Source organism: Branchiostoma belcheri, unplaced genomic scaffold, assembly GCF_001625305.1.
Source record: "Branchiostoma belcheri isolate BF01 breed outbred unplaced genomic scaffold, Haploidv18h27 scaffold12, whole genome shotgun sequence".
Taxonomy (NCBI): domain Eukaryota; kingdom Metazoa; phylum Chordata; class Leptocardii; order Amphioxiformes; family Branchiostomatidae; genus Branchiostoma; species Branchiostoma belcheri.
The window spans coordinates 2,123,662-2,134,725 of NW_017802602.1; the positions used below are offsets into that span (position 1 = coordinate 2,123,662).

The following is an 11,064-nucleotide window of genomic DNA, read 5'->3' on the forward strand; positions in this document are numbered from 1 at the left end:
AGGTTTATCTGTATCTGTATAGCCGGTATAACCGCGGTACACCTTTTAGGTTTAGTCTAAAAGGTAATTACAATGTATTCATTCCTTCGCGATAACCAATTAGAGAAAACAGGAAAACATGACACGGTCAAAAGGTTAATCCCTTACAAAAGAGATTAACTCCTAATCTCCAAGCAGACTTACATGTGGCTTGACAATTGGGAAGAAATTGCAAAAGGCATCGGTGGCCAGGATTCAAGAGTTTTCTTTCACACAACCAAAAATTCTCTCACCTTAAGTGCTGACGTTTCAGTGTCTATCATTAGTATCAGACACCTTCCTCAGAGCTTCTGACTGGAGTTAGCACTTTAGGTGAGAGAGTTTGTTGTGTAAAAGAAAACTCCTGTATCCTACACTTTACTAACCTGACAATGAAAATATTTTCTGAAGCATCGGTGATCAGTTTTGCATTTATTTTACCACATCTGTAAATCTGCATGGAGATTAGTCAACAACAACATCACATTCTAGAGAGAGCAGCATTAATTATAAATTACTAGGAGCTCATCTATTCGGACATATTAGGGAGAAATATGTAATCTACATGTTTTGCTTTCCCAAGGGAGAGAGCATGATCTGAGGGCAAAAAGATGTTTATTCTGTATCTGTACATATCTGCATCTGTATAGCTGGTATGACGACCCTTTGACGTAACACTTTGGCGTATTCCAAGGTTAAATGTGCAATAGTTGTCCTTTATTTCAGTTCAATCATGTCAGATTCAGTCAGAATTAAACAGATCCTAGGATAATGAGCATGATAGCTATACTGCGAACATATTTCTGCAACTCTGCATGTATAAAATTTCAACCCAACTAACCATGTCATGTCTTTCCTATTTAGTTTAGCAAGTACAGGAGTTTGTCTAACCCAAAGAATGTTAGAATTAGAGTATAGCTTTTCAATTCTCTAACTCTACAATCTGACTGTACAAACTTGTCATACCTGGAATGTACTGTTCATATAAGTAGTGTATATATTTATTTATATCATACCCGGGCCGCGATAACGTTCGATAACGGGTTCCGGACCGGGCCGTACTTTACCGTACGGCCCGGTACGGAACCCGTTATCGAACGCTTCCCTGGCTTCCATAAAACGATTCGAACGCGTTTCGCCCTAACCGCGTGTGCCCCTTTCGAAAATTCGAATACAGAATCCGGACGTTGGAATTGATGTTGTTGCAGTTTAGGGTTCAGTGGCACCAACTTTTGGCTCCAACTTTTGGCTTTTGGCACCAACTTTTGCATTGAAAGGTACGTTTTCTTGGGTGGGTATGATATAAATAAAATACAACACGGTGTATTCCGCATCTCCCTCGGTCCCGGCCCTCCCGCGAGTCGGATCGCCCTCCGGCCTGCGGCCGTCGGGCGATCCGACCCACGGTCGGGCCAATACCTCGGGCGATACGGAATACCCCGTGTTGTATTCTATATGTATATATGTATGTAATAATGTTATGTGTTTATTCTAATGTAATGATGTAAATACCAATGCCATTCAGGCAACATTATAATTTTATTTTGTATGTCTGCAATGTTGGTATGGAAATAAAGAATTGAGAATTGCATTACATTTACTATAAAAGCAATAACATATTTTAATAGACAAATTTTATGATACATTCGTTTCCGTTTTCTGTCCTAAGGGGGTAGTATCTTTCTCATTTACGTATGTAAATTTCTCCAACATTTTTCAATTTCAGTCACATGAACGCTGCCAAGGCAAATGGCTGGTAATAGCCCCAGCGGGGCAGAACTAAATAATAAATGGGTTCTGCACTAATTTTGGAGACGTGTGCCCAGACACACACAGGAAAAAGTGATATGAATTTTGACAGTGACAATGTTTTGTTATTCATCCAAAAATTGTTTTGTCCCTTTTCTTATTTTCCACCAAGCAAAACATTCTGTAACTTGTAAGAAGCCTTGAAATGAAAAAAATGTAACTGTTATTACTATTATTATTATTGGCAGGTGCAAAGTTATGGTTCCATGAGAAATATAACAATTTAATTTTTAACAAGACCAAAAACTGGAAAACTGAAGCATTTACACTTCGTACTTTTTATCTTAAAAAGGTGACATTGACTGTGATTTGGGATGAAATATAGGTGGGTGGAACATACATAAATCATGATTTCCTTACTCTAGTGCCATTGAAGCGTGAAGCATATTGAATTCCACATAGCAATTTGTCATAAATGTAAATAAGGTTATGACACCATTGTAAAGCAACATTAAGTTTTTTTTAACCCTTGTCCTGCTGGCATTCCTGGCACAATATTTTTCAATAATTTCATGCCTTAATTAGATCATAGACCCCTACTTTTTTTGCCCTGCAGTGGCATAGTTACTTCTGCATTCGTTGCATTTCACTGCGGTGTGATGAACATTGCACGAGAAATACCCCCATATCGTACCTATACAGGGTGCTATATAGATGGTTGTGATCCGCAGGACAAGGGTTTTAATTTCTTTTTACATTAGAACTCAATGGTTTTTATTTTTCGAATGTCTGAGAAAAACCCTGGCCACACAAATGACAAAGTGACAAGCCGGAAAGATGACAGTAACTTGATTACAGAAGACTTTGCCTAATTTGGAATTCTGTCACTGGGTCCCCCAAGGACAAAACATGATCCAATTGTCCTTATTTGGGCGTGGTCATCTGCAAACAATATTCTCTCTGTGTACTTTAAATCTAATATTCTGAGGTAAAAAAAAAGTTAATTTGGTCTGCCTTGGACCATTGGGTCATTCATGTATTTTCGCCTCAACTTACCTAACTATTAGTCTTACTACTCAGTATTGTCTGTTTCATCGAAACATTTTTTTTTTAATGGTTTATTTCAAATTCGCAAATTTTACGCAAATAAACAGTCTAACGTATAATATTTTGATAAATTTGAAACATTACATTTTGATAAACAATATTCCCAGGCAGATGCATTAAATCCATAGATTATTTTCTTAAGGGTTAAGTTAAGAAACAGGTTGTATTCTGGGACCCTAATTTTTGGAACAATGTGCCCAGTATCTGGGACAACTCTTGCAGACTCCTTTGGCTTAGACTAGAGGCACCTGAAAAGTCTGTGTACTAGTAACTCAGAGTGACAAGATACATCTCTTGATCTTTTACATCCCTAGTTTGCTCGCATGTACTATAGAATTAGAACTATCATAGTGTGGAACTCACTGCCACCAAGTACAGTAGGGGCATCATCACTAGATAGCTTTAAAGTTTAAACAAACTTTAGATGTGTAAAGGTGTAACAGGTCGTTCGGTGTAATATAGCCAGCTACTGCTGCACCACGTGCCTGCGAAGCTGTAGTTACACTGAAAGGTGGTTATACCGGCCATACAGATACATAACAGCCAGTGTTCAACCTATATCATGTACATTTTGTGGAGAGGGCACTGCTCAAGCAACAATTGTGAGTAATGCAATTCTTTGGGTAGGAACCACACCACTGAACAATTTACAGTGATTCACCATGAAACATAAAGGCTGTGGACTGATCCGTAATTATACACATTAGTCCGATAACCTTACTCACATGTCAAGACAAGTTATTAGTGCACCATTACACATCCCTGGGGCAGGGCTTGAAACTCATTTGGGGGAATACGCGCCTAACCCAAAATTCTGGTGCACAGTAAAAAAAATTGGGGGGTACAACGTAGAATAAAACAGAGTGTTGGCAAAATATAACTACAAACATTCCTATCTTCTGAGATTGAATCTGAAATTCTACAGTTAAATTCTAAACATGTAAATTCAAAAAAAGGTTTGATTATTTTTCTTTCAGTCAAGAAAATACTGTGTGCTTGAGTACATTTAGTGTTAAACTTAATATGCAGAACACTCCACAAATATTTAGGTGCACCTAGTCAAAGCTTAGGTGCACAGCTCCAATTTTGGTGAAGACAAGTGCATAGTGCACACAGTACTTCCAGCCCTGTTTTAGGGGAGGTGGGGGTTACCCTGTATGAGGAACAGTAACTCCAGTCAGCCCACCTAAAAACCAGCTGAACCGTAATGGTAACGTGTTGCAAGACTACGAACACACACACAGACGAGAGGCAAACATTAAACAACTGTTCTGCTGGGGTGGGGACTACTCAGGACCTACAAGTGTAGGGACATGTTAGGCGTGTGTCAACAGGGTCTAAGTGAACAGCTGTTGGGGACCCTGGCTATCACTGGAGACCATTCATGGCTGCCAAAATCTGTCCAGAACTGCAGATGACTCTGATAACTGTAAAATACTAGCCTCTACCAGGCTTTGGGAGGAGGCTGGAAAGAGTAGAAATTGGCCAAATAGAGAAATAAAATGCCAGGGGGAGTTGGTCCGCTAGAGAGTACAGTTTGCCGCACTAGAGTGCAACTCCCCTGGCATGTTATCTCTCTATTTAGTATTTAGCCAATTTCTACTCTTTCCAGCCGCCTCCCAAAGCCTGGTAGAGGCTAGCAAAATACAGGAGTGTGGAGAAGTATGCGACAAAACAAGGTGATGTTTAGAAGAATATTTACAACCACAAAACAGAAATAAGGACTTATCAATTGTCATTTTTCAACTTTCAAGCTTCACACAGGCCAAACTGAAGCACCCAAGCAGAGGTTTGGGCTTTGGCTTATTTTTGGTGTGTTTTCAGGATGTTTTTATCAGGCTTTCTTTTTTGCACTGGTATTTTTTTTTCGCTAGGCGAAAAGACACCAGTGCAAAAAAAGAAGGCCTGCGAAAAAAGCCTAAAAACATGTCAAAAATAAGCCCAAACCCAAACCACTGTTGCATTCTTTTCCAGTATTTTACAGCTACTAGGTAGTCGAAGCAAATTTACAAAACGTGCTGCTTTGAAGTATGCTTATAACCTGTCAAAACTGATACGATCTGTAGGTAAACAGAAATAACTAGCTGTCAGTTGTCATTTTCTCAAGCTCCGCACAGGCCAATTTGAAACACCCCCGTATCTGATATGGACCGATCTGCCCAGTGATAGCAAATCACTCAGTAAGTCCCAGTCCTTCTGACAGGCACCTTGTAACCGGACACCTGATCCTGTAACTTGAAACCTGCTTATGTAACCCGAATCCTGTTCAAGAGGTGAAGGAAGATTTTTACACAAATCAAGAAAGGTGGCTGCTTTACCTAGCCTGTTTCCAGGGCAAATTACGGGACAGGCCTAGACACGTGTCAGCCCCGGAAACAGTCTGGCTTCCAGACTACTCCTTAATTACAGTTCTAACTGAGTAGGATTAAATACATGTATTTACCTGTTCTCATACACTATATCAAAGATGAGGAATCATAGCCATTGATTCCGACAAATAACTGCATCCTAAAAACTGGAAAATACATTTTTTTCTCACAGATATTTAGTGATTTGAAACGAAATGGAACAAAATAGGGCAACATTCCCTTCGTCATACTAGGTTGCGTACATGTCATAAAATGACAGATTCAAGTCTACGCTCCTGCAAGTCTTCAAAAACCTTTCCGTGCGATCTTACAAAGGTTCTCCCCTCGATAGGTGATCTGCCGCGGTGGTTTTACAAAGACATGCAGGGTTCTCCAGGCAGCTTACGCACGTGGCTGAGTCATGGGTGCTTCTGTGAGCCACTTCCCTCTCGGTTGCCTGGCACCTACAGCACTTTCCCTCTCTCAGCTAATCATTATCCTTCTGCTGGGCTTAGCAAACAAAATGTTGTGTTTCCTGTTTCCCGACCGACCCTAGAAAAACCTGCCCACCCTAGACTTTTTTTGCGGGTGGACGACCGCTGTAAGGGCCTAAATTTTCGAGCTGATCAACCATTTCTGGCTCCATGATCTGACACCTGAGTGATAAAACGTTGTACAATTGGTTTTTTAACACTGACTGCGATATCACTGAATTCTAAAAAAAAAGAATAATCCCTACCTACAGACCCTAATTTTTTCAGGACCGAAACAGGAAACACAAAATTTTATTTCCTAGGCCTTACTGTGGGTACAGGCAGGGTTGTGCAATCGTGGGGGTGATTGATTTTTATTTTATTTTCCGTTACGCATGTGATAAGAACAAACAAAAACTAACAGTTTACGCGGAAGGAGGAAGAGAACTTTGTGCTTGGCGGCAAACAAGTTTCGGCGCCATTTTTCGGTCTTACAAGCAACTGGAAAAGAGGAATTTTCTTCTACCAACTTCAGATCTTTTAGAAGACACCGGTTATGCCAACAAATCTGCTGAGCAACCAAAACCAACGCATGAATTTGAATTTGCACAAACCGATTCAAACTCGGATAAACTAACAGATAAACATTCTAACCAAAGTGCAACTTGTAAATTGGGTTGAATACAGTTTTACATTGTTTCTACCAAGGATTGAATTATTTAGTACCTTTCATAGTACAGTCTGCACTCCTCAATGCAACCACCAACCAAAACATTTTCTTTTGAGCAGTCAGCCAAGGAAACAAGAGTGAAACAAGAGGTGTGCTTGAACCATGCAAACTTCCTCATAATGGCACTGGAAAATGTAAACACTGTGGAACAGGAAACCTGAGAAAATCTTAACGTTGAGCTGATGTCTTGACACAGTCGGAAATTCTTCGTGAGAAAATGTGACTTTGGACTTGAACTTTGGGGCAAACCGTGTGAACAACACATTATCAACAAATTATAACCAACTGCCTGAGAGCTTATGTAAACATGTGAATAAGACTTCTGTGACTGAAAGCTGCAAAAACGTCTGCTTCCTGCACACATCCTGGCGTGGACTGAAGGTTTGGGGTTCAATTCCCGGTCTCCTGTACAGTTGTAGTCATGCTGACTGTTGCTTGACTTGTGATGCTATTTTCCTTGTTGATGACTTCACTGTGATTCAACCTCTTTCCTTATAGAGTTATGTGTGGCCTACATGTACATATATCATTGACACACATACACTCTGTGAGGGCATGAACTTCCTTTCCCCCTTTTGTGATTGTACAGCAACAACCATGGGTGTTTCACATGTTAGATTGTACTAAAACGTGACATACTGTTATATGTTTAGTTCAGATGCCCCCCTCCCCCTTCTGATGATAGTGACACCACCTTCTGGCCCACCCTTGGTAACAAAAAGCCCCAGGCTACTACTAGTACTAGACTACTCTGGTTACCACTATCAATTTTCAGACAAATTGTCTCTTAAGGTTTACATTTTAGAACTCAGAAATCTGTTAAACTTACCTCCTCCTTGCATCATTTTGTAGAACTTGCTCTCTATGTGGAGCTGGGGATGCTTCGTTTTGACACATTCTAGCTTGATAGCCACTTCCTCTCCGTTGGAAATATTAGTTCCTAGGGGGAAAAATCACACGAAAATAAAATAGCACTCAGGATTTCTGTACTACAAGAATATCAGCATACAAATGTGAGTGATGTGATTCTAAAATGGAATATTTTAGTAAGGAAATAAGTGGAGAGGTAACGTTATAATTTTGACAGTTGGAAATGTTGTAATGTTTTGATAAGTGTCACGGTTACAACCGATCTCAACCCCAACCCTAAATTTTAAAACTGGCTCGCTCGGGAAGATCTAGAAACTGGCCAGGCCAGATCTGATACAGGAAAATAAGTTTTAGGTAATCCCCGAACAAATCCAGGTTGTTTGTTTGTAAGGGAGCCTGAGAGACCACCGCTTTCAGCAAGTGTCCCGGCCACTGCCGACATGTAATTTGCAGGACTCAGCTGTTTCCTTTCAAATGAAAATCGCAGTCGATACAATCAGGTATGTTTGGGGTGTCTTGTAGGGATTGTAGAGGGCTACAAACCTAGGTAAATGTCTCCGAAGCTCCCGCTTCCGATCTTGCGGCCCAGCCGGTATTTGTTACCGACTCTCAACTCCATCTCGGCTCTGGAACACAGACAGAAGTGTCAGGAATGCACCCAGGCCGTTCGAAAGCCCCAGTCAATGACAAACCGACGCAAACAGACGGAATCTCCCTCGGATTCGGCTTGGGTTTTTGCCCGTTTCTCTCACAATTGTGCCGGCAAGGATCAGTCCACAACAAGATATGTTCCTCAACGTTTGTTTCAACTTGAAATCGGGAACATCGGTGTGTGGATAGTGTCAGGATGTCGCGGATTCTTCATGGTCTACCCCAAAGTACTCCGTACAGCCGCCATTATTTACTCCGCTGGACTCCGTTGCCGCCCGTAGGCCGCATGCGCACAGCTGGCGATGACGAAAGTTCCCCGGATGCTCAAGGCCCCCTACCCGCAATAAAATTAGCCTATTAATATGCTATGCCACTTGCTTATTACGTTAATACTAATTGGAGATAATAGAAAAATACTGGTAATGAGAAATTAACTAAAAAAATATATGCACAAGAATGTTTGACAAAATTGTGGCCAGAAAACAGGGTAGCGTTATAATACACACAAACTTTTGGTTGAGTGACTTTGGGCTTGATCGACAGAATGGGAAAAGAGCAAGGCTATTTCATTTGTACGTTTTTTTTTCTCTAAACGATAAACATGGATAGAATTAAAAACAATTGATAAAGCTACAATCGAACCAACAAATAAAAAATATGATTTAATCTAACCTTACAAGTGCAATGTGATTTAGTTATTTTATTCACTGCTGAACTAATTGAATTCAATCGCCGACAAACACGCCAACTTGAACAAGTCGAAAGCCTAAACTTCTGCTTTGAAATTAACCGATTTAGATCATCTCACTCGATACCATGTTAAGTACAGGGTGTGACCGTAAAGCGTCAGCAAAACGCGCAAGCCTTGAGGCTTGAGACACGACCTGATAACAGAGGCGGTGACCCGAAAAAGGTCGCGGGTATCATTTAAGTCAGGGCGGGGCAAAGTCATTACGCCAGTCCATTTGCTGCATTGTTGTATACTAGTATTTCAAAATCTGAAGTTGTGGAATCATCTTTCAATTTTGAACTACCTGAAATATTAAACTGATGGTTTGTAAAAGTGTGCATTGATGATAAATAAAATTCTTGGTTATCAATTTTGTCATGTGTGATCGTCTGGATATTTGTCAATGAAAAGTCGCTAATCGTTAGAAATCAAAGAGTGTTTTTTTTTGGTTTTTTGTTTTTTAAATCACAGGCGAATTTTGAGGAGACGCGTATGTAAACGTGAAATTTGACTGAGTTGGGTTTATAACAGAACCTTTGCTTGTATTTTTTTTCGGTCGCCACTCCATTGATTTTCTGTAAAAAAAATCCGCAAACCGACAAAAAAAGATTAAATATTGTCAAAAATAAACCCAATGAAACTTGTGCTTGAAAAAAAAAGAGTACCGGCTCTTTTTTTTAACATCTACTTGGAGATAGTCACCTGTGAATCTAATGCGTCGCGCCGGAGGGCTTTTACCTACAACAGTCGAACAACTTACGGCAAACTGGGCCTTCATTCACCTTTACCCTTCAGGGCACGCCGGGCAAGATTGTAGCACATAAAATACATAAAATAAGGTACTAGTGATTACATGTTTCAGACTATGCAGATATGTAGTGTTTCAAAGGCATTGATAAAACTACAGACGACTTAAATTCTTCAAGAAAATTTTGACACATGTTCCTCAGTGTCACCTGATGAGGCTAGTAATGACTGTGGGAACTTGCCGCAGGCTGTCTAACATTTTGTATACAGGCTAGGTGGTTAAACGAGTGTCAAATTCTCCCAAATAAAGAGATATCTCGGTCAAATTACACAATACCAATGTCACAATCAAATATACAATCCTTCGTTATGCAACGAGAAGCCTTGTAAAGTTTTACACAAGAAAGAAGACGCGAGTAATAACAACTTACCCCGGGTCCGGAATAGCTGTCAGCGATCTTTTGACAAACGTGTGCACTTGGCTGAACAAGCTTGACTCCGACTTCCATTTGCCTTTACTCAGTCCCCTTTGTCCATATTGGGGCGATTTCATTCTCTCTAGTCTCTCTAGTTGCAATCTTCTCATTGCTAACGCTTGTAGCAAAGCCTGTGGAACTGTCAGAGCGCTCAGAAACTGATGTCACTAAAGACCTGTGGCAAAGAATCAACGGCAAGCAGACGACGTTGTGTTATTTGAGTGTGGGGATGACGGGGGTGTATCACCAGGCATTTTATCGTGACTCCTATGGGTCCTTGGTGACTGTGAAGGGAGGTGCCCTCGGCAGGAAGGACTGCTTTTGGTGATGAATCAGAGAAAGACCTAGCAAGGGTTTTCTACCAATCAGAAACTTGCTGATTCCTTCACCACAAAAAGTTTATTTTTTTGCCTAACATGTTTCTTTCTTGTCCGGAAATGGAAAACGCGGAAGACAACACTTCTGGGGGTTTGGGAGAGAAAAGAAACATCCTTCCATCCATATCTTTTCCTCAGCGGATGTTTTGTATTGGTTATCCTGTGTCCCCCTATCACACCCTCCATAAGCGTAACTGAGACCATATATGATAACTATCTTGGTGAGGAACCAAATATGTTTCCTGATTCGGAATAAAAGTTGACCTCACTCCTGGGCTATCCTGTGCGTAAAGGGGAGAGGCAAGCCTCCTTTTCCCTCAGGAAGCACTGCGCTCATTCAACTTAAAATAAATATAGATAAGTTTTATAGCAAATACATGGCCAAGGGCTACAAAGTATTGTAACGTTAAGTTCAAAACAATAGTATGAAAAAAGAACATACAAATTATTGTACAATGATGCAAAGACACTTCTGTTATGTGTGGATTCTTTCACTTTTAAGTTAGTAAAACTATTTTCACATGGTAAGCAAAAGTGGGAAAGTAAGGATGCATAGATTCACAGTAACATGGAATAGCTTCACTGAAAAGTTTTACCAAATTTCCAAATGTTTCTACTAGTCTTTTAGAAGTGATTTGATTTTGTAGCAAGGACAAAGTTGTTGCATCAACCAAAAAAGTACATAAAAACATTTCTATTGGAAACAGAATTTTCTTTATTGCAGATATAAAGACACGATACAACAAGAAGACATTTTTCAAACATCTGATTGAAGGAATGCACAAGAC

At 40.2% G+C, this 11,064-nt stretch overlaps 1 protein-coding gene across 5 annotated transcripts in view; it reads right to left on the reverse strand.

Moving 5' to 3' along the window:
* Positions 1 to 8,279, reverse strand: part of LOC109462811 (casein kinase I-like) — a 23,623-nt gene extending 15,344 nt beyond the window's left edge. For 2 of the 5 annotated variants that reach the window (XM_019759429.1, XM_019759427.1), the window contains exons 1-2: positions 7,839 to 8,278; positions 7,255 to 7,365 (exon numbers count right to left, since the gene is read on the reverse strand). In XM_019759429.1, the coding sequence (XP_019614988.1) occupies positions 7,255 to 7,365; positions 7,839 to 7,914 (187 nt within the window). In that variant the 5' untranslated portion in view covers positions 7,915 to 8,278. Of the gene's footprint in view, positions 1 to 7,254; positions 7,366 to 7,838 lie in introns of all 5 variants that reach the window. The other 3 variants (XM_019759431.1, XM_019759426.1, XM_019759428.1) reach the window with 2 other exon arrangements.
* Positions 8,280 to 11,064: the final 2,785 nt, after the last annotated feature.